The following is a 25097-nucleotide window of genomic DNA, read 5'->3' as shown; positions in this document are numbered from 1 at the left end:
TTAAGGTCCGGCACAGCAGGTCAATCCTCAGGTACTCTGTGATGACTCTGGCACAGATGGGAGTTGGGTCCTACATATAAAGGATTACCACTGGTTTCAGGATCACACTTTAAGGTGCCACTCAGATGCCAGTCATACCTCTGTAAATGGCACAAGATAGTTTTTTTTTTCTGTCAGAAGATGTGACTTGCAAGTCATACCTTGTAGTAAAGATTAATATTCAGGCTTTCATACAATGTATAATATCACCAGTTGCTATTATGAAAAGGTATAAAAACTGACCAAACACAAACTCTCTTTTTGTGTTAATTCTTCTGTTTGCTTGTTTTGTTAGTTTTTAAGGGCAAGAAATAATTGGCTTTGTAATAACAGCAATTGTTACATTGCATTCACTGAGTACTAGAGTAGTACTCAGTGCAGAAATGTCTATTTTCTGTTTTGGATTCATCTTTCTACCATCATCTTTGTGCTTTTATGTCCAAACTAAAATAATTTTTTCTCTTTCAGGAATATGATGGCGACTTATCAGTTATGACCAGCACAAAATGATGTCCATTTTCTCTCTTACATTTCCATTTACATGACATTAACAGTTAGATATGGGCTTTTTAAGACTGGTGGCCAGAATTATGGGTAGGATCAGTACATTCAGATCCTATCAGTTTGTGCTTCTCCTGGCTGCTGCACTGGCTGTCGTTGCTTTTTACTACTTTGGCTCAGAGAAGCACAGCTTCTCCAGCACCACAAAGAGGCTAAAGCAGACCCAGGTCAACACCAACAGAAATGATGCAGACCTAACAGTGGACACCAGGACCTCACAGTTGGCTGGATCAGAAGAGCAAGGAGGGGAAAAGCGAGATATTGGAGGGGACGTTGAGGTTTTAGGGTCCATAAAAGGGAACAATGGGGCTGATGGTCATCATTATCATGCACTCATGATGTTCACCAAGGTGGACAGGAGCCGAAGCCTGCAGGATAAATTTAGAGTGGCCATGTTGTCTATGGTGAAGCATGCACATTTCCTGAAAGGAGAAGTGTTGGTGCTTCATTTTGTGAGTGACCAGGCTAGCCAAGAACTGGGCCAGATAATGCTACAGGAATTCCTCCAAGATGCATCATTTAAATATGAGGTAAGTAATGCCCCTTGTTGTGTTTACATTGACAGCAACAATCCTAACAACAACCTTTATTCAATTTAAAATAATTTTCCAGTTAAATTTACATGTTTAATGTTATGCTGGTATATTCTATTTATATTTTCATATGCATATGCACTATAACATAGTCCAGTTAATGTTTTATTTTGGGTAAGTTGTGAGGTGAAAACTCTTGAGTCTGGCTTTCTCTTCTTTTCCACACAATATAATAATGTATATTTATAATAGGGTTGCACGGTGGAACAGTGGTTAGCACTGTGGCCTCACAGCAAAAAGTCACTGGTTCAATCCATGCCTAGGGAGGGGTTCGTTCAGTGGCCTTTCTGTGTGGAGTTTGCATGTTCTCCCCGTGTATGCATGGGTTCTTTCTGGGTACTCCGGCTTCCTCCCACCATCCAAAGACATGCATGATAGGTTAATTGGTTACTCTAAATTGCCCATAGGAGTGAGTGTGAGCATGAATGGTTGTTCGTCTCTGTGTGGCCCTGCGATGGACTGGCGAGCTGTCCAGGGTGTACCCTGCCTGTCACCCAAAGCCAGCTGGGATAGGCTCCACCAAAGCCAGCTGGGATAGTCTCCAGCTTCCCCACGACCCTGAATGGTAACAAAACAAAAAGAGTCATTATTATTAATGTTTGTGGAGACTGTGGAGGGTTTGAAATGGAGGAATTAAGACCCAACTCTGCCCATTCTCTATTAATTATCTCATGGTCATAAGTGGAAATGGTTTTATTACATGTATTCATGTTGTTCTGTCACCTCAAGGCAAAAGGGAATAATCTGTCTTTGCACAGAAACTTCCAGTGCTTTTTGGTGCTTTTTTGAAATTGGGCAAACAATTTTGTCGTGCTGTGTTTTCCAAGACAACCAATGCAGGCTCCTGCTGACAAACCACCTTTGAGTTCGTACCTGCTGTTCTTGTATGTATTACACTGGTGGCAAAATCTTTGCAGAACCCTTCACTTCACTTCTTATGACAATGAAAAGAATTCATATGAGTTTATTACAGCTCCATTTAACTTGGCTTTGATGCCATTACACCAAGTGTTGCTCAACTGACCATATTGGGTTGGTTTGACTACTACCCCGTAGGTAATTGGGAGACACATTTTTGCACATAAGACACACATTTTAGACAGACTTTCTGTACTAAACAAATATGAGTATATAAACATCCCATAAGCCAAGTTTCTGTGAGTCCTTACCTTTTTCAGTAAAATAATTGTTTGTCTTGTTTTTCTTGTTTGTGAAATGAAGTTTGTGCTAAATGACTGTAAGGAAAATTGTAGATAAAAAGCTTTAAAAAAAAAGAATATTGTGTTCTTTTCATGTATATTAATTTGATGTAAAGTACTTAAACATCAAAAGAGAGAGAGCTTGTGAAAGAGTTTTCTGGGTCTTGTGATGCTTTGGCAGGTCATTGAATGAAATGAAAGTTCCTCTGCTGTCCAAAACTTTCAGAAAGCCGCACAATCAGTCTTTGGTTCAGACGGTTGCTTAGTTTAAGGTATCTTGACTCTTGGACACAGATCAAAAGGCCTCCTCTGTGTGTGAGACAAAAGCTGTAGGTGCTGTCTAAAGTTGAAACACATGGGGGCAGTATTTGCCTACTAAATCGATCCATCACAAATGCAGCTATACCTTACACATCCTGCCAAAAAGAGAGGATTTTGTCCCCTCTCTGTTTCACATATCCTGTTTAGTTTCTTCCTTTTTGGTATGCTTCTCACAGCACACACTCAGATTTGTTTACAAATTACTTACCCTTTCCAAATCCTCTTAAAGAGTCATGGTCTGTTTTTTCCTCCCCTCTCCAGGAATGTCTCAGCATGTAAAACATCTGGTGTGAATGTTTCAGCTTTTTATTGTCTTAGGATGATCCCATTCCTGCTGGAATGGTTTGGAGGTTTGCTCAGCTTGTTGTCTTGGCAGTTTTGAGGCTGCAGATTGGGTTGCATGTCACAGTAGGAAGACGGTTGAACTGTGTGAAGAGTTATTATTAGCTATCCAAACTATTGCATTCAATTGAGTTGAAACCGATGTGAAAATAAAGAGCGATTTAGGTTATGTAAGCTAAAAGTGTAATGAGTTCAGTCTGTTCTAGTTAGTATCATGTAATTGATACTTACTTCAGTACCATCTCTGCTGATGCTCTAAATTAGTCATGGCCATTCTGTGCAGTGGTAGATATCCAGTCTTCCAGTCATCATGGTAATCCTAAGAGCTTGAATTAAGGAAACGTGACCTCCTTTTCTCGGCTCTTGGAAAAATTCTATCTCTTATTTAAAAGACATCTTTAGTTCACTTGAGATCTGAAAAAGTCTTTTAACTGAGTGGCCAATAAAAAAATGTCTGGTAGCAGACAAATGATTGATCAGAAAAAGTTTGCAACGTACTTGCTTGCTTTCTAAATTGTGTCCCCACTAATTTCAGTTCTGTGAGCATGACCTATTTGACAAAAGATACAGGTAGTTATGTGGGCAGATCTAATATTATGTGCAGGGATTTTTCATTTGAGCATGTTTATTAGCTTAGTGGGAATTTAAAGATGGACCTTTTTTCTTAAGAAAAAAACCCCTAAACTATTTTACCTGTTAGAAAAGGATACTGTCTAAAGTGACATCCCTTGGCAAGCCAAGTTGTACTGACTCCAACTGTGCCATGCACTGAAAAATGCTGTAATACTTGAAAAGGGCATTTATTTCTGACACATTTAGTCTTCACATCCAGCAGGATAATGTTTCAGCTCTTTATGTGTATTGTTGCTATTTTAATTTAGAATTCTTTCAATGAGAGAAAGTTGTACAGGAATCACAAAGTAAAACAATATGTTTGACATAGTTTTAAAAATGTACTCTAATGTGTGCACTTGACTCATACATGTATACCAACATAGGTTATTTGTTTCGTTTTCTTTTTCTTTCAACAAATCCCAGATAAACATCTCAATATCAAACTACAGAATTTTGCATCACCAGGCTTGAACTCCATTTACAAATGGTTTGGTTGTGTCTCAAATGGCAGACTTTTTCTGAAGGATCTCACACATAGCCTGTCTTTAGTTGAAAGTGGTGGCAAAGTTTCTGAAGCTGTAAAAACATTTTTTTTTAATTGTGCACAGCCAAACAACCTGTAACTGTTGATGAGTGTATTTGTACAGGATCTACAGAGCTATCAACTTCCCACTTTGCATTTTATCTTAATTAAATATATATATATATATTTATAATAACATGTGGCCTGTTCAGGATTTTGTTGGTTTTAAATTGGACAAAAGCAGAACAGGAAAGAACCTAAACAAAATAATTTGCTGGTTATGGTAAAATGTAGTGCTATCAACATGAGCAACATGAAGCATGTCTCCGATTGCTGCCTGTATAAATAAATAGGTTAAGATAAGATTTGCAATAGGTATGTCTTGATAATTATGGCTTAAAACTAAAATATCTTTCTTTTTTCTACATCGCTCATGTTTGATTTTAATCTCTTTTTGCTTTGAATAAAAGTTATTTTTCTTTCTGCGGCTCAAGTTTTGCAGAATTATTCTTTGACTTTAGTGTTCCTCCAAACACAAACTTAGAATTCATTTCTTTGCATTTATATCATGTTTTATAATTTAATTTTTTTTTTAAATTTCAAAGTCAATCCTGCAAAAACAGGCAATACTGAAAACACACTTTTCTGCAAGCTTTCTCCTAAGTAAATCCAAAAGTTTAAGGAATAACCATTTCACCCACAATCTCACTTTGTTGTGTGGAAGTTTCTGACCTTAAAACTCAACTGCTTGTGACTTGTTTTCATTTTACATTGACATGCATCATGACCATCCTGGGACCCCACACTGCCCCATAGCGTCTCGAGACTAAGAACCTCCACTTCACAACTTTGTGTTTCAGCCTGGAGCATCACATGACAACTCCATTATCCGCCTCTGTAAAGCAGGCCTCATACATGTGGCCCATGTGTTACAGAGCCTCAGAGATCTTTTTTGCCCCACTACAGTGCAGATGATTGGTCCATATTTTTAAAAAAAAATGCTAATAATGCTAAGTACTAATAATTACCTTTACTTTGGTTTTACCAAAGGACAGAAAAAGATTCATTTGTAGCAAGAAGCTATCTAATGAAAGCATTAAGCTAAGCATGGTGTTAGCACAGAGTTGGTGGGGTCCATGGCTTTTAAGTAGCCGTATGAAGGGGCCTTCAAGTAAAACAGGTCAAGAACCACTGGTTTAGAAAATGTTGGGTTAGGTATTTTAACATTGTTTTTCTATTTACGGCTTCTCTACCGTTCTACTCGGTTCCTGAAATGGTCAACACAAAATGCAATATTGTGAACAAATTCAAAGTATTTAAATGTCTCCATTGGAGTGTCATTATTTTTAGTTTTATAGGAACTATAATATATATTCTAAAACATTTTTTTAGTATTTCATGTTATTTTGCACTAGAAGCCAGAACCCAGAATAGAACTGATGTGAATAAATGACTGAGAGTTTGCCTTAATCTGCCAGGGGTCATAATATTAAGTAATGTTTACTGATTGAGACGGATTAGTCTGGGTTATAATATGACTGCCATATTTTCCAGCTTTTATCTGAAGCTTCTAGCATGTACACTCATTATATGATGCCTGGCTTAAGCATAGAATTTCATTTGTTTCAAATCATCTTAAATGTATTTCCAGCTGGTGTAAAGCATGAATGGTGATCAGTGCTTAATGTTTTTTTTTGTTTTTTTTAAAAAATCCTCTTTCAGTAATCTGCAGAGATATGTACTACACATGTCCAGATCTGAAACTGCTACCTCACAACTGTTAGGTTTACAAAAGCAGCACTTGGATGTTTGTCTTAGACAAAGACATGTCACCAAAGCTATGAACCTCACCTTTGCCAACCAAGAAAAAAAAAACATCAAGAAGAAGAACACCTGTGGAACAATTGTGGAAATTTCACATAGATCAGGGTTTACCAGTGTTTTGCCATTACCCATAGTGATCCCATCCAAATCTGGACCTCACCTGTTAATATATAACCTGCAGCCACATCACACAGTACTGATTTTCTGAGGTGGTTTATCAGCTCAACGTATGAAATATACAGTAATGCATCACATTGCACTCAAGCATATTATCTTATTATAATGCTGCTGCTCACACCAACACTATTTTGACTCAAGATTGCTTTTAAAAAACGAGAAAAAAAAAACAAAAACCACAGCCCCCAGTTTAAAGTCTCTTCTTCATTCCTGAATCACAAATTCAGTTTCAAAACAGATTATACTTTGATGCTTCTGCGCTTCACATGACACTTGGGAATATTATTTAAACATCCAAAACACATCACCGTTATTTGAAACTTTTATCTTATAATATCGCTAGTTTTTTAACACCAGCTTACACATGTACCATCTGCATAGTTTCAGTGATGTGGAAAAAGTGATGCAGAAAAATGTTGTGATTTTAATGCACAGTTTAGCTTTAAAGCTCTGAAAGATGCTTAAAGTATGTGTGTCTCTGAATGTATATAAAGAGGCGTTAACCTCATGTGGCAAATGGAGCGAGTCACCAAAGTGACTTTTTCAATAATTGCAGGTGTATAAATGCTTACAGAAGTATGAAAGAATTTCATTATTCTGCTATGGTGCATTTAGTAACAAATAAAAAGTCTGTGATTATTCACACAACTTGTAACTTTTTATTTTATTTTATTTGTATGTAATTTGTCAGCATGTTTTAGTGACATTTTGTCTCCACACTGGTTCATTAATCCTCATGTGTGTGTATAAATAAGTCACAAATTGTATTGGGACAGCATACCGCTGTTCTAAAAACAGTTGGAATTTGTATGTGTGACCCTGTATGCTGACAAATAACAGCTTTTCTCACAGCTGGACACATGGGCAGGTTCATTGCATGAGACTAAGACATCATGATGGCCACAGCTTTTTCAATCTCCAAAGATTGAAGTAGTGTTTCAGTTAGAAACTCTTTATAGCTTCACAGATGTCCCTAAATTGTCATCTCATTTGCAACAGACAGACTGACATGCAGTCTTCCAAAAAGCTCTTCATGCAGAGCACTTAGACCTGACATAACATTCAGCAAATGCTCATTTGCTGAATGTTATGTCATGCCAAGAGGAACCAACACTGGCTTGCAGGACATAAGTGGATACTAAATGCTGCTTCTCTTTTTTTTTTTTTTTTTTTTTTTTTTTTTTTTTTTTTTACATAAAATATATTTACCTTTGAAATATTATTGGTAAACGTAAAAGAAGGAAGGAATATGAACTGAATACCTGACATCTGCATAGTCCTGATGCTTTCACAGTGTTAAGTGAATACCATCACATATTTGACATAACCACCATTGCAAGAGGAATCAAGATTGACATTACAATAACCAAAACATCAGATAATATCTAACCAGCAGTTTTGATATTCTTCTAATATGATTCCATTTTGTTCATACTCCCTTCTAGGTGTTTTTTCACAATGTGGTTGAACTCACACAGAAGCTTTTCCCTATTGTGGAGGCCATGCAGAAGTATTTCAGCGCTGGCTCTGGAGCTTACTACAGCGAGTCCATCTTCTTCCTGTCTGTAGCCATGCATCACATCATGCCTAAAAGTAAGACCTTTTTTTATATTTTCTTTTTTTCTCTCAGAAACTTTTACATTTCGTTAACTTTAGAATAGATTTGGATGGATAAGGAGCCTCACTGATAGATGCCAAGCCCACTTTGATATTTAGTTTCAGAGCTTCCAACATTTCTTTCTTGTCCACAAAGATGTTGAATTCTTAGTTTGTATGAAGAGAAAGGTACTAATTACAAACAAGAAAGATGGATAAAAATGTTATTGGATTAAAACAAAAATAAAGAGAATAAAAATGACCTTACATTCTTTATAATTTCTCTGGCAGACGGCTGTATATTTAGTCAGATACATCTCTGGAGATACTTCTCCAAGCACAGTTGGAAAAGACCATACGGACAGGTATCGAACAGGCACGTGGCGTGCCACAAAGGTCCTTCAGAGTGAGGAAGGAAGGAAGTGCTCAGCCTCTGCTACCCACATTACTCCCCCCTGTGTCGGCGCTGACGGTGATCTCTCTTCTGTTGTGCACTGTTATGGTTCACTTCAGTGGGTGTGCAGCATGGGGCTTTCACTCCACAGATGAAGCAAATCTTTGGGCTTTGAGGATTTAGTCAGTTGCACTCAGATGCACACGTGAAACTTGAAATCTAAGTCTCGGAGGTATCCGAGCATCATCCAATTGAAACTCAGGGGGCAAAGTGAGGTATGATGCATAGCAACAGATCTTCTGTTGCAGTATTTGCTGCATTTTACTGGGAAACAGATTTCAAAATATTATCCAGTTGTTCCCAATTGCAGACAGCAAGCTTTAAACACATCGTGCACCTAGTTTTCCTTAAAGAAAACTGATGTATTTATGAATGAAAACTTGACAGAAGCTGTACTTCATAAGGATTTCCTTAAAGTTATAATGTAAAACATCCTAAAGTGCTATGCCATGTAAGCACTATTAAGTGGGGGGAAAATATGGAAAATGAGGTTTGAAGTGGTGGCTGTCACTCAATTATCTTTTGAATTTTATCTTTCTGCAAAATTTAGTCACATGTAACAAACTGTCCGACTGGTGGTGCGTGTCAGTGCATCACGTTTTGGCCTAAAATGATTATTGATCATCCACATGTGCCACCAGTCTGCTGCATGTGTCTAAGTCGTCACACACTTCTATATAAAGATTCCTTTTATCTAGAAAGGGCATTATATGGTAGTCTCATGAGAAGCAGAAAAGGGGGAGCTTGTGGTGCATAAGCCTTTGTCATTTTCTCTGCACCATTTCTTTTTTAACTTAAATGTTTTATGCAAAGCTTTGTCTCACGATGAGTCACTCAGCAGGCAGAGAGCACTGGTTTTGATTAAAGACACAATCAGAAAAGAGGTGATTCCCACAAATAAAAATTGCACCTGTTAGGAAGAGTGAGGGATCAAATCTCCCCCCCAAAAAAAATATGTAGATGAAAAAAAAAAAGATGTAAAGATGTAGATTTTAGGATTCCCTTGAGCTTTGCTTGTTAGAAAAGAATCAGTGGAAAATATCCTCAACACCCAGTGTCAGTATGAAGATAAATATATAAAAACGACAGGCTCAAAAATATATTTTGGGCATTTTTTTGTCTGGATTCGGGCAAATTTGACTCAACTGTCGCACCACTCACCGGATGAGGGAGAAGGTGGAAGCGGCATCGCCACTGGAACGCCTGCCAATTTGTTGACAGTAAAGCTAGCAGCTTTTTTTTTTTTTTTTTTTTTTTTTTTTTTTTTTACTTTACAGTGGCAAAGCCTTCAATGTATTGCAGGTTGGAATGATTCATTCAGACACATTGTGGGAAAGTTATGCTGACTGGTGATACAGCTTTTTTTGCTTCACTTTGTCCGGCTCCTGACAGCAAACACACCCTGTTATCATGCTCACACATTAACACATGCGCCTACAACAACAACAATAAAAAACTTTTTATTTAACACCAGAGGTGTATAAAGTAGAAGTAGAAGTAAAAATAGTGCAGAAGTCCTGCCACAATTTTGGAGATGCATTCAGAGCAGGTGTTTTCACCAAGAGGCTCATCTTGCAGTGGAGCTGAGCTAATTAAATTCACCTGGTTTAGTGACTGGTTGGAAAGAGCTGCTAGGTAATTCCCTTTGTAAGTAGCATATACATCTAAAATAATAATCAAATAACAATTTACAAAATGACCCATAAAGCTGCAATGGTAGACTGATTTCCCACAAAAACAAACAATGTCTGAACTTCAGTTTGCACAGCCTAAATATTTGTAAAATTGAATGGGGGTGAAAACCTGAAGTGATGGCGAATACCCAGACAACGCGACAAACCCAAGAGTTTGGCTAGATAAAGCAGGAATATTAATACTGTCATGACAGTCTACACTGTTTACTGTGAGGCAAAGACAACTATTTAGAAGTCAAACCTGTGCAAACATGAGGTAAGTGACACAGCTGATGCAGGTAAATTACACAGCTGACTTATGGCACTTGCATTATTAAATCTACTGCAAGTGCCATAAGTCCCATCATCACCACGATTATAGACAGTTCCCTACTAATTGATTATGTTACATCAACACTTTATACTGTTATCATTACTCAAAGAACCTTAACTAACACTCCATGTCTAACCTCCTGTTCCTCACAAACATTCTGGAGAAGGTTGTGGCTGGAGCACCTCCATTCAAAGTTACTCTGAAAAATTCATAACTGCAAGGCCCGCAGTAGAGTGACAGTCCATAACAGCGTCACCATAACCTTCAAACTCTTTCACAACAGCCAAAAATATACTCTGGACACTCTGGAACCTTCCTCAGACAGTTCAGCTCATACCTAACAGATAGAGCTGAGTATGTGACCTTCAAGGAGGTTAAATCAAGACCCCACTATGTCACCTGTGGGGTTCCTCAGGGGTCTGTCCTTGTTTTGACAAATGTTTACCATCTGTATTAGGCCACAATACTCAGCTCAGCTCTACATCAGGACAGACCCCACCTCTTATGCAGCCACACCATCTGTCCTTGGAGCTCTCCAGACTTTTTCCAGCTAGATAGCAACAAAACTGAGGCCATACTCACTGACCGTCCACATCAGCTCCAATCCTCCTCTGTCGCCGATATATCTCTTTCCGGCCAGATCATTCCCTTCTCTTCCTCTGTTATCAACCTGGGAGTCATACAGTATTTGATCCTTTCAACACATCCAGCATTGTTGTAAAACTGCATTCTTTCACTTGAAAAATATTGCTAAACTTCTACCCTCCTTTTCCTAAACCAATGCTGTTAGGTTGGTACATGTCTTTGTCTACTCCATCTGGTCTACTCTGGTCCCCTTTGTCTGGACTCCTGGCAGGAGCCTTCAGAGGCTTCAGTACATTTAGAACAGGCCTGCCAGGATCCTGGCAAGGAGTTGCAGATTTTAACATACCATCCCAGTCCTCGTTCTCCTCCACTGGCCTGCAGTAAATGTGAGGATTGAATATAAAATCTGTCTACACACATTCCAATGCCTACATGGCAACGCACCAGACTAACAAAAGGAACTCCCCAAAAGGCTCAGAGAACATCTTCCCCACAACCATGTACCATGTTCTGATTTGTTTCATTTAGAGGTTTTTTTTTGTGTGTTCTTATTGTTTTTAATGTGTATTATTTTTAGATTTGTTTTTATTACTTAAAGTATGGAGGGAAATTATTTAAATATTATAATCAATAATAATAATAATAATAATTATTATTATTATTATCATAAACCATTAAAAATAATATTGGAGATACATTAAAAAAAATCTCATGATTTAAAAACAGCAGCCCAACTTTGCCCTTACCACCACCTTGTGTTGAGTCATTGGTCCAACATCAAACCCACCACATCACAATGTTGTAACAACTGAGGGGCCTCTTCCTGTTAACGCCCACAAGTTAAGCTCTGTCAGTGCAAACAAACAGCACTGACCAGCAGAAATTACTCCTCTGTGTTGCCACAGTGCATCTAGGCATTGTCATAAGCAGCTTCCTTGTTTGGAGAGCACAGACAACAGTTCGCTGCCATATTGCTGTGTCATCTTTTTCCATCACTTGTTTCAACAGAAATCTGTTCTTGAATGTTTTAGCACATACTTTCAGCCCAGCCATGATCTTCCTGTAACTACATGGGAATCCTTTGTTTTACACTTCAAAAGCTTTATTTGCACAATAATGTAGTTATTCTCTCTTTTTTTTTTTTTTGAGCACATGAGTTTGATCCCTGTTACACTTGCTCTGTTTTTCACCCCTGGGCAACAATTCTCAGTGTTTCACCTCTAATTAATGACATGATTGTATCAAATAAGCAATATTGAACAGTAACTGTTACATGTGTTGATGCAGTAAAATTAAATAATTTGGAGCATCTATTGCCTGTTATTCGACTTAAATGATAGAATTTGAATTTGATTTGAACATCATGCACACAAAAAAACTGCTCTGCCGATAATATTTGCATCAGCAAGATGAAAATAATAACAAATCTTGAAGCTGATCACTTCTGATTAAAGATTTTGTGCACTCAGCTTGGATATAAATGTTATGGTCTTATCCTCTAATGGGTTTTTTTCAATGGGACTGAATGGTTATACAACCTATTTTCTCAAACAGGACAATTTTAAATAATTCAGTGTACAAAGTGGAACTGGTTTGGAGTTTCTCTGATCAAAACAGGATAAAAGTTCTGCCATTTCAAAAATACAAAAATTGGCTTACTTCATATTTGGCTGAATGTCAAAGACGCACTTGAACCTTCACAAGTTACACTTGGTGGTCATTAGAAGCATTCTTTAGTGTCCTCAACAGATCTTTGGCCATTGGTAGACTTGTGTTTACCTTAGTTGATTTTCTGGCATAAACCTGGCTTTGAATGACAGTTCAAATAATTTTGAGGTCAGTACTTTTAGAAAACTGCTCCAAAAACTTAATGTTAGCCCACTTTTCCTTTCAAATAACCAGTTTTGATATGTTTGTGGCCATCAACATTTCATCTGTCAGTTGTGTTTACGTTTCTACCATGTAGGAGATGTTCTGAGGTTATGTGGAAGAACTCAGAGATACTTCTCAATCATTTATCCTTTCACTTAATGAATTTTTTAGTGCTTCATCTTCAAAATTGACCTGGGGCACAATGCTACTACCATCATGAACAGCTTAGTGCAGAGCTTTTGGGATTGAATATCTCACCTTTACTCCTTCAAACTCTTAATGGTGGGTAAATAATTACATTTTCCTCATCTAAACAGATCATTGACTCCAGATCAACTTTTCTTTTTTCAGTTCGAAGATATTGATTTTACAGTAGTTTCTGTCATGAACAGTAAAACAGCAGCACACCTGTTCCTGTAGCTTCAAGGTTCTGGCAGACTTGTTGTTTAATTTTTCCTGGTTGTTCCTGATCACATGATCTAACTCCTTTTAGCTGAGGTTGATAGTTTGGGTGTTCTTTCAGACAGCAACAAATTGGCTTCACCTCCAATAACTTGTACTTAGCATGGTTTGAATTTATTGTTTTGGAATGGCTCAGACAAATTTATCTAATTCAGAGATTCTCATTCTTTAATCTGAACTAACCTCGCTCAGTTTCTCATTGTCTGTCTAAATAGGGCTGTTAAACCTTTTTATTTTAATGTTGAAACCGAGACATTACATTTGCAGTTGATCTTGATGGTTAGAACGAAGAGAACATGTTACTAAACATTCGTTAGAACTTTAGTGTTTTTATTTATATGTTTTGACTCTGTATTTTTTTCTGTCTTAGTTGCAGAAAATTCAGAAAATATCAGTGACTGAAAAAGTTATATCAGTTGTCCCGTACTCTGTCATAAAGACATAGAGAAGATGATGCCATGTGCCTTCAAGAAAAGTTACTAACTTCTGCAGTGCATTGCGTCATGCTTTCAAAGTTTTGAACACTTTCTAACTTGTTTCCCTGTTTCCAAAATTTTCTTCTGATTTTCTTCACATTTTATTGATATGATTGATTCATTACTCATATGCTGTATATTGTGTTTCAGCTGCTAATTCTGTAGCATTGTAATTTATGTTGGATCTAGACCCGGATAATAATGAAACCAGATTTGAAGCATCATATTAAGCATTGATAAGGGTCGTGATTTTGCTAATTGCATGGCAGCTGGCCAAAGCATGTAGTTCACTTTCAGTCTGACACCACCAGCTGTACTGATCCACAGTGCTTGTCAAACATCAGGCCATCAGTGTCTTCTGTCCATAAACTACAGGCCATCATCTCTCACAGTTTATCAGCTGGTGCAGCTTTGTTGTGCCAGTAGCACACTGGTCCCATTTCCCATATTTTCTATCACCATAGCTACCACCAAAATATAGGAAGGTAAACAATGAACAGATGAGGGTCTGAATATCCTGGTTACAATTATTATGATTTTCTCTGCAAACAACAAGGTTTGCATTTGAATTATCAAGTTTGTTTTTTTTTTATCATTTTTTCTTCAGAGTTTTGATTTTCACACAGTTACCTGGCATTAAAGAAATAAAGGTGAAGTACACCACTACAGAGAAATGATCTGAGCTTAGGGTGGAAGGGTGGATGGCATGCTAGTTGCAAAATTCACTCTAACATGAAGAGTCAACTGGGAAGAGAATTTCCTTCCTTTACTTTTAAAAGAGCTCTCTCTTTCCCCAAAAAAGATTTTAAAAAACTTTATCAATGTCACAAATGGTTGTTAGAATACACTGCGCATTCATTCATATGGGTTGAACAAGGGAACAATTTATTCTTTTTCAGCATCATCATCACACTGGGTTGAAGCTGTTTTTAAGTTTTTCACACATTTTTTCCCATTTATTTAATTACTTACTATTTGGGTTATGTTTGGCCTCATTTTCATCATCAACATCTTGTTCTTTTCTTTTAGATCTGACACGGATAGTTCAGCTTGACCTGGACCTGAAGTACAAAACCAACATCAGGAACCTTTTTCAAGAATTTGATCAGTTTTCTCCAGGAGCAGTCATAGGCATTGCAAGAGAGATGCAGCCAGTCTACAGGTAAAAACAGCATCACAACACAAGCTACCTTTGAGGGAGCAGTCTTTTGAGTGTCAAGTGATGACATATTGTCATGCACTTGAAATGCTGTGAGACTCTCTTCCTTCACTTTGGTGTGTCTGCTTTTAAGTGTCCACTGTGTGTGTCTTTGTTTTGTGACCTAGACTACATAAAAATACAAAGTATATCATATATATTTATATGTATGTGAGGATTGTTGCCATTGTGAGAACATAAGCAGCATGAACAGTATTTTTCTATTACAACTGTAATTTATCCCATAAACGACCATCTAAATTTGTGTGTGTTGTTAAACTGTATATTATTAATAATTAAAGTAAACCAACATGAATCAAAAGAAGTTTAAATTCCAACAACATTGCAAACTGGCACCTGTGTAATGTTCAGTTTAAACTTTGTTTCTTGGCTTCACATTCACATAATCTGCAAAAAATAAGGATCTAATCTGAGGCCACTTGATCTGAAAACCTTCCACCTCCTAGCTATGCCTTAATATTCAGTTATTAACAGGGTTGGGAATTAGCTGTGACAGTAGGTGTTTGCTTTTTTTTTTCTCTTAATTTCAATTAGGAAAAAAACAGCACAGCCATACCATCATTCTGCAACTATAATGCCCAAGTAGACAAGTTTAAAAAAAAAAAAAGAAAAGAAAAACTATAAAAATGACAAAAATTTTATAATGGATTTTTTTTTTTTTTTTTTTTTTTTTAAATCTATTTTAAAATTGTGAAGCAAAAACTCCCAATATTCGATTTTTTGATTCAATGTCCTATCCCTACTAGCTATGCCTTTGTATTCAGATATTAACAAGATCAGGGCCTTGCTATGCCTTAATATTCAGTTATTAGCAGGATCAGTGACAAAGGGCAGCCATGGTTTATTTAAACCCAAACAGAAATGACAAAAGTGACTCACTACATGCAATTGACACCATCTATCATTAAAGTTAAACAGGGACTGAGGCACACATGAAAGACACACTACAGAACATTTGCCATTTTCCCCATCATGCGCCCCCTATTGACGGCTAATTCGGCATCCATCTTGCATCCAGCCTAAACGGTTAGCTCTCTCCAGCCAACTGAAGACAATCTTACAATGACTTTTGTTTTGTCTGTTTCTCTCTTTTAATCTTCTTGCGTTTCTTTCCTGAATCAGAGATGTTGCGTGTTCAAGACAGCCAGTTCCATATTTTACCACGAAGCTAAACATCACATTGTGTCCCATATGTAAAAGTTGTATAGTGTGGTTTCTCAGCCTTGGGAAGTTGCTGGGTGGAAGTGGCTCTAGAAATGCACATAAAAGATGTTGCTGTGTCATCAAAAAAAGCCCAGGACGCAGAGTTTTATGGTAAAAAAAGTTATGAAATGTATCTTTAAGGCAGTGGTGACCAACTCTGGTCTTAGAGAGCCACATTTCTGCAAGTGTTGGGAGTTTCCCTACTGCAACACACCTGACACACATCACGCTTAATTAGCAGATTTGTACAGAACTTGACATCAAACTTTGCACAAGTCTGCTAATTACCCATTAATTTGAGTGAGTTGTGTTGCAGCAGCAAAACTCCCAACTCTTGCAGGACTGCAGCTCTCATAGAACGTAGTTGGTTGTGTGTAAAGGGTCATTATTAAGAAAATAGTACAAAGTTGCTGAGTTAAATTTTCTTTTTCTTGAGGCGAATGGAAGTCAATTTTACAGTAAATCTGAAATAAGTGTGTATTTAATGAGAAATCTAGTGTTAAGCGGTTAATATGACATATGAAGATGTTTTTGATAGCCAGCAGAAGATTTCAGTAACATTTGCTGAAACTTCAAAAGACGTTTGTGGAGCTGTGAGAAACTTTTGCTTCTGTTTGCTCAGTGCAGTTTTTTTTTCTGTCTGGAAGGTTGTTGAGTCAGACTTTCTGGAAGTCAGCACACATCAGCGTTTCATATCGCTTGTTCTTTTCTACTTTCCTGTTAGCCAGTTCCTTCTTAAGCAGACTGCCACGTAGACTGTAGGCAGATTAAGATCATGAATTGCAGTCCATGTTTAAACATTTTCTTATGAATATGTGTTTTAAGGTTAAATATGTGAAAGTGGGAGTTATCCAGGGAATACGTTTTCAGTAAATATATATAAATAAAACGTAATCTCTTTTGAAGTAATGGAAACATGACCATGTGTGTTTGTGTGCACATGTATGCGGACTCACATAAACAAGGAGCACCGACTTTCAAGCTCTTTGTTCTTCAGCTGATTTTCCGTCCCTCTCCAAGATAGTTAAACAAACAAGCCTGGTCCGTTTAGACTACTTCACTGTTTTCCACCCAGGCACGGCATCAAAACAGGACGTCACTGTGTGCATGTTTGTGTGTGCGTGAGTGGTTACAAGACGACATGAGACAAGGTCAGGTGGGATGTTTCATGCAGCAGCTGCTCACTGGTATAAACACGGGCAGGTGGTTCCTCTGGGCTCTTTAGTAGCATTGGTTAATGCACAGTGAATTGTTACATGTTCATTTTGGGCTATTTACACATCAAGCAGACAATCTGAAATCAGGCACATCTGGATCATCGCAGAACATATTTTTCTTGTATTTTTGGTGGATCCACTTATTAACCATTCTTAGACACTGTCAACATCTGTATATATAACCTATAAATCCCATGTGGCTGTTGCTCACAGTAGTCAGTCCGGTTGGTTGTTTAGATTATGCACGCTTGCATTTTGTTTTTGGTATCTACAGAGTAAAAGAAATATTATGGAATGTTTACATTTTATTCTTATTAAAAGCAATGTGCAGCTAATATTAATGTGAACATTTACATTTAGCAGTATTTCTAAAAGTGCAAATGTATTCATGCCATGTAAATTAAATTTCCTTTCTCATCAAATAAAATATTTATTTATCTGAGAAGATTAATGTGCGTATGTATATTAAATGAACATTTTTAGTGTCTGAATGTTGCAGTTTTCCTATCAGACTCCATTTGGCTCCAGCATCTCCAAATAGATCTCTTTCTTTGCACTGCCACAGTGTGGGTTCTGTGGTTTACCAGTCATGGGAACCCACCACCAGCTAATGTTGTTCCGACACGCCTGGACACACTTAATTTAAAGCAGAGACACCCGTTTCACAGGAGATGACGCGTCTTGGCTTGCACAGCCTCACTGGTTGACCAACTGAGAATCTGTCCTTTTAAACCAGCATGGGATGAGCATGTGCGATGTTTTTGTGCCAGTGGTTTTAGAGTCGTTTGGCAGACATCTCTCTCAATTTAAAAGCACATTCCCAATACCAACAATTGATTTTTTTTTTCCTGTCTGTCTTTCTGAAAGGAAATTAAATGTCTGAGTGGCAGTGAGGGTTTACGTCACTGAGATATATTGACTGCCACTGAAAAGTTCACTACTGGAAAAAAAAATACCCCTCATCTCCTCCCTGTAGCTGCGACAAGGGGACAAGAGACATTTACATGAATTCCTCAGCCACAAAGCTACAAACATGTTTTGTTTAGGCTTTTTATTTGGTTAGGAAAATCTTATGGAGAGGTGTATTTTCTACTGGGAGCTTTGGAAGCCAGAAAGAAATCATTCTGTTTTACGCTTTTTGGTTTGGGACTCCATTGTGTGAAACTGCCCACATTTATTCATGAAATGATAAATATATTAAATGTTTTCCTATGTGAACTATGTCAAGTGCTTTCCTAGATGTTGCTCCATTTCTTTTTTTTTTTTTTTTTTTAAATCAACAATTGGCTTTAAATGTGGGACACCCGTCATTGTTGACTGATGGTTATTAACTTTCTAATGTTCTTTTTCAGTTGTCAAACGTATTGACAGAGGCTTGCAAACATGCTCACCTCCCCTTGGCTTTTTCCCTTTTTGCCTTATAAGCTGAAATTACTGTTATTTTTTTAGCAGGGTTTATTTATTGCAAAGTGGGGAAAAAAATGTTCACAAGTTTATACCTCTTCAGTTATTGTCATAATCTTGCTGGAATGGGACCTTCCAATGTCCATCACTCCCCCCAATCAGACTGGTTTGCCAGTCCATGACGAAGGATGGTATTCTTGGGACTTTTTTTTTTTTTTTTTTTTGTGAGGAAAACTCCCAAATATCTTTTAGCAGACTTTTTGCTAAGCAATTTTTCTTTTTTGTATTTTTTCACCCTCTCTCTCTTTCGCCTCCTGGCTGCTTTTCAATGAAGCCCAGCTCTGTTGTCTATCTCTGCGTGGTTTATAGTAGTCCTGAGAACCGATAGTTCACAGCAGTCTGCTGTGTTACCAATGTTTTCTTTCTTGCTTCTCTGATTCATGCCTCTTTGCCAGCAGTGTGTGTTTGTGTACGTATGCTTTCTCTAAACAGTTTTGTTACTTCCATCACTGGATGGTGATTTATAGTCTGGGATATTTTGAAATAGGTGTGTATATACGATGACGATGCAATTGTTTTACTATTAGGTTGCACACAATTGGCCCTTATTTAACTAATTATGTGATTTCTAAAGTTGAGTGGAAGCACCAGATCTTAATTCAAGACTTCAAAGCAAATGACGTTAATGCACCTGCTGCTTTTCATTTATATTTTATGTAGGTTTATTTTAAAAATTTCTTTTATGTCACAAAAATCATTTTGTGTTACATTAGAAATTATAATCATAAAGATAACTCAGGTTGTATCACACGCTTACTTTTTAAAACCAAAAAGCCCTTTTTTTTATCATGCACAGAGAATTAAGCATTTTGCAGATGTACCTCGTCCTATGGCTTGTTTTTCCCCACCAGTCCTGGAATGTTTATTTGCTTGTAAGGCCAAACCAGTCTGTGATGAAAAGGACCAGACATTTCATCTGTGTACTGCACAAGCAGACTTCTCTGACAGCGAGTGTTTTTACACATCAGAGAGCCGACTGCTTCTCATTGTGAGCAAAGTAAAGGACACATTAGGAAGAGATGGCAGGACAGGATGTCCTTGTCACCTCTTAAATCTTTTTATTCAAAATCCATGAAGTTTTTGTGTCATTTGTACACAGACAAGCTGGCACATAGTATCAAAATACAGAAAAAACACATATTTACATGCAGTATACTGTATATCCCAAAGAATAACATAAGCAGCGATCCTTCAAGACAGTTTTAATGTAGATTAATGTAGTAAGTCACATTCAGGACTGAGGTTGTAGAAGAGTATCCTACCATCTACTGAAGTGATAAATTGTTTTTGTGTGTTTGTGTGTGATTTTTCAACAGTCTTAACATGATAAGGGGGGAAAAAAGCTATTGTGGATGTGTGCAGTGTGTTATCATGCTGTCAACTCTACTATGTCTCAGGTTGTATGTGCTGGATGGAGTGTGTCTCCGAGTATTGCTTCTGCTCATTTCCTGCAGTTATATATCAAGTGTCGCAGAAGGAAGTGCCATCCTAATAAACTGCTCAATAATTCTTTAGAGAGCTCTTGTGGTGGCCTGAGTGATGTTGCTGAAGCAGACAGTGATATCTGTGGTGAGATGCCTCTCTGTGTAGAAAATCTAGCTGAGATTAGAAATCCCTGGAACCTCTATCTGTCAAATCTCTTCACCTCGGTCCCTTTACAGAGGAAGCTGTGGAGGAGTGTGTTCATTCCTGAGGTTTTTCTTTATCTTTTCTGTTGAGAGTGAAGTTGTTCTCCTTCCCATAAGAGAACTAGATGAAACCCACAGAGGTGGTGTTGTCCTGAGTGGAGCTTTTACAAGTTAAAGAACTTGATAGTTTTATAAGTGGAAGCCAGGGAGGAGGGAAGTGCCATGGTTGTAGTTTCGCTTCCATCTTGATGAGCTAGTGTCATAGTACAGTAAATTATGTATAGTTAAATTACACGTGTGATATAATTTAGTTTCTGTCAAATATTTTTTGTTTTTTGTGCTTCAAATGGAGAAGTGAGGGAGAACAGTGGTGAATTTCATGCAGAGACGTGAGATTCCTTGAGATACAAGTAAATATAAACCTGTCTCACTCCATCAAGCCTGCTTCCCTTCTGTAAATATGTACCAACGTCATAAAGAGATGAGAATGATTTAAGTGATAAATCACAGAAAAGAACACCAGGATAAGATCAGGTTGAAGAGAGAAAGAAAACGCATACTGCTTATCTGTATCAGAAAGAAGTGGTGGAATGGATTCAAGCAGATACTGCTTGTAACCTTTCAGATGTGTTTTCTAGTCGGTATCCGAGAAACTCATCACTTAGGAGTGGAGTATATAACTTAATTGTGTGAAAATGTTATAAATGCATCACATGTGTTGTTTTTTTTTGTCAAAGGTGTTGTCTTGTAGTCAACATCTGTACCATTTGATGCCTCTTTATTTATTCAGCAACCTGATTTAAATTGATTAGCCTCCTAGTGGTAAAAATCTCAATTGTTTATGATAAAATATCCCCACTGGGTATGACTCAAATTACAGTACATCATCTCAAGTTGATAGCACAGCCATTATTATATTTCTTTTTAGATTTATTTTTCTGGTACTTAAGTATAAGTGATAGATGACAGAGTGTAATGTCAATATTCACCAGCACCTTTACTTCCATCGCTGTCTTCGCTCACACTCCCAAGCTCCAGCAGTATCATTAGGATTGCTTAGCCACTCTGTTTTCCTGTATATCAGCTACAACTCCTGTATTTTCTGGGGTAATATGTGGTTATTCTTATGCTTAGTAGTAGTAGTGGTGGTAGTAGTATGCCCCCCTATTGTTCAATGCAACAACAGCAGTCAAGACACATCAGCCTATTACTTTTGTAGATATCAGAAAGATTGTCCCCGCATAAGAGAATTTTTCTGATTCCCAGTTAAATAATCTGCACAGACCGGGTGGAAGTGAACCTTTGAACTTTCAAGGTCAAAGTAAACAAAAAAAAAAATTAAAAAGAGGGATTTTTTTCCCCCTAATTTTTCACAGTTTATACAATTTTATCCCTTTATTGCTGTCATGACCTGCTTCTGAAGCCATGACAACGGCTGGACAAAAAAATGATCCATCAGTTCTTTTTTTTTCTTTTAATAAAGAGCGTGTCGTTAGCACAACGCCGCTGTTAACCTTTCTCCCTCTTATCTGTGACATCTAATAATCAAGATGGTGTCAGTCATATATCATGGCCATCATGAGACTGAAGTAGATGAAATTTGCTCTGCAGTAAATTCTTGTGTTGAAAACAGCATCATGGAAAAGTCATTGCAAATGTTCCCTCGGTGACCCCACTCACCCAGAATGCGTCTCATAGCACGTAGACCCAGTGTCTTCAAAAAGATAAATGCTCCACAAGGGCTGCAAGTCCCCAGCTGTCAACTGAACAGACTGTATAAAGCCGTGGGGACAGACTACAGCTGCTGAATATAGGTCAGTAATAATATCAAAGCGTGACTCAGAGAATCTGCTTTTCCCCTCGAGATGCACTGAAACAGGGGTATGCTGTGCAGTCCATAACGTTTTTATTTGAAATAATCTTTCCACAAGTTTGTTTAGTTGCAAAATTGCGCCCCTGGCAGTTCAGCAGAAGTCTTTTGCAAATATATCCATGAATATAAAATTCTTCAGTAAGTTTCTTCTAGCCTAGCAAGGACGAAGAACAGTTCTTTGGAATATGTACATGTGTTCACCAGCGACAGGCAGGAGTATATTCCCATTCATCCTCTCTTTCTCTAATAGTGGGACATCTCCACCAGCTATGAGTCAGTGAGCGCGTGAGATCATGTTGTACCCTCAAACTAAACCACTCCATGGAAATGTCAGGGCTGATATTGTGCTCCTTTTAGCTTGTGAATCTATACAAAAACTGAGGAAAAGACAGATGTAAACATCACCTTGCATTATGCATCTTATTTAGTCCCATTTGTTTTTTTTGTTTTTTGTTTTTTGTTTTTTTTTTGTGAGATGACACACAAATAACTTAACATCTGTCTCTGTTAATAAACTTTCAGTTTGACACAAACCTTGTTTATATTATGGTAATGGCATTATACCATCCCTTTGCAGTCATGGATTTTAGGACATATGTGGGAAGGTTAAAACTCCCGATACTTTTTTTAATTTGAGCAAGAATTGTAACTTGCTTATCATATCTTTACTCGAGATGAGTAGCTTTTGTGAATTTCTTTTTTCTTTTTTTACTGATGAGTCCAGTGGCACCTTGAATATAATGTCTATATCTTTTAGCAGATGCTCTGCTGTATTAGGATCTATGTTGAGTGGCATCAGAACAGGACTGTAAACTGTAGACTTACTGTTTATCATTACTGTTTATCAAGAACTGTTTGTCAGCCTTATTTGTCCTTTAAAGTCACAATAAAGCTCTTTTATCACAATGTTGCTGTTGGTGCTTATCGGGGTTGCCAAGGGTACCATAACAGTTTGAATGTTTCGCTTTTTGTAGCTGACTCTGCAGCTCACAGTGCCTGTAGTGTCATAAATAATGGGCAGCCAGAGCTCTCAGCTGAATCAAACCTTCAAATCCAAGCCAGAAAAACGTGTTTTGATACAGTAGGTACTTCCGGGTTGGTATGTTGGCAGAACCAAGTGCTGAGTTGGCACAAGCTTGCTCTGAAAATCCTGGACCGACTTTCTTCCTGTGTTTGGCCACAGGGCTATTTGTTCAGTCAATTTGACTGAAACATTCATTTATCTGAATCTACAACCTAAACATACATTCCATTCCGATGAAAATATGTGTTAATAATTGACAAAAAAAAAACCTTTCTATGACAAATAAAATTGCTTCCAGTCTGAGTTTTATTGATTGCGTTTGAAATAAAAAGAAAAACATGCAGGTTACTATGTTTTTTCAGCTTGTGTTTCTTTGCTGCTGATTTCGGCTTCAAGCTTGGAGTCGGGTAAAATCATCTCTAAAATTACTGCTTTACACCTTTGGCCATTTATTTGTATCTCAATGAAGAGTTTTTGCTGCAAGCTCGGTGACACAGTTACGACTTGTAGTGTTAGTTTAGCAAACAGAAGCTTGCCTACTAAGTTGTTTAGAGCAAGGTCATGGTGAGTCACTGTGTGACTCTCAAGCCTCATCCATCTCACCAAGCTTTAATCAATGACTCACAAAGCAGCGAAACATTATGATCATGCAATTAGTTCACGTTTCATTAACAACACAAATAGCATATGCATGTCACAGTATGGCGGGATAGTCTATAAACACCATTTACCACCTGTCCTAGGCATTAACCACAAAGACAGCTATGATGTTATACTAGTAAGGATCAATAGTAGGCTAATGCAGGATAATTAGGTGTGGTTAAAAAGAATTGCATGCATGCACCATTTTCATCTATATTTGGAGTTCATTTAAATCCCATGATGGTGCTTGGGCTGTCTGGTAGACCTACCCAGTAATGTGGTGATTAATCAGTCAATTGTTTCTGGGTCGCATGTTAAAAAGCTTGTAGCTTAAAATAGAAATCACTTGACAGGGATAATAGAAAACATACCAGTACAGATTCAGTTCTACCCAGGTGGGCTTAGGTATAACTGTGTTACATACACACTGTTAACATGTGGGCAGCCTCCTGCTGTTTGTTGTAGGGATGCTGACTTTTTAGTTCAAACTTGTTCACTAATGTATACCAATTTACCTACATGTAACACCTCTTCTGCCCTCAGACACACTTTCTGGCAGTATCGTAAAGAGAACCCTGAGACCAGAGTTGGAGAACCCCCTCCTGACGGCCTCCCAGGCTTCAACAGTGGCGTGATGCTATTGGAGCTTAGTGCAATGAGGGCCTCGACTCTCTACAACCAGCTCCTGGAGCCTAGCAATGTTGCCAAACTAGCAGACCAGTATCGCTTCAGGGGTCACTTGGGGGACCAGGACTTCTTTACAATGATTGGCATGAAGCATCCTGAACTGTTTTATTCCCTGGCATGCGGCTGGAACCGGCAGCTGTGCACCTGGTGGAGGGACCACGGATATGGAGATGTGTTTCAGCTGTATTATCGTTGTGATGAACCTGTTTATATCTACCATGGAAACTGTAATTCTCCCATACCAGACTGATCTTTGGACTGGTTGGACACTGGCAATAAAAAAGGACCTGTACCTAGTTACAAGGATTTATGATTTCTGCTCATTTAGTGGCAGAATTGGACTTTTGTTTTTGTTTACTTTATTCATAACAGTTACAGACCCTCCCCCCTGCTGGCCAAGGGGTGATTGAAGGGCTGTCCAATTCAATTTTTGATTTAAATCCATCATTTTAGAAAAACTTGGTGTTGCCATTGTGTAAGGGCTGAATTAGCAG

General features: G+C 37.8%; 1 protein-coding gene across 1 annotated transcript; it reads left to right on the top strand.

Annotated features, from left to right (window-relative positions):
• Positions 1-599: 599 nt before the first annotated feature.
• xxylt1 (xyloside xylosyltransferase 1) lies at positions 600-24853 on the top strand (the record flags this gene model as incomplete). Its single annotated transcript, XM_079245125.1, has 4 exons — positions 600-1130; positions 7640-7787; positions 14676-14808; positions 24460-24853. 4 exons carry the CDS (start codon positions 600-602, stop codon positions 24851-24853), a joined length of 1206 nt encoding a protein of 401 aa, XP_079101251.1.
• Positions 24854-25097: the final 244 nt, after the last annotated feature.

The sequence above is a fragment of the Telmatherina bonti genome, assembly GCF_933228915.1.
Source record: "Telmatherina bonti genome assembly, chromosome: 8".
Lineage (NCBI taxonomy): Eukaryota > Metazoa > Chordata > Actinopteri > Atheriniformes > Telmatherinidae > Telmatherina > Telmatherina bonti.
The sequence above is the reverse complement of the archived record's forward strand: the minus strand, read 5'-3'. Positions and strand labels throughout refer to the sequence as shown.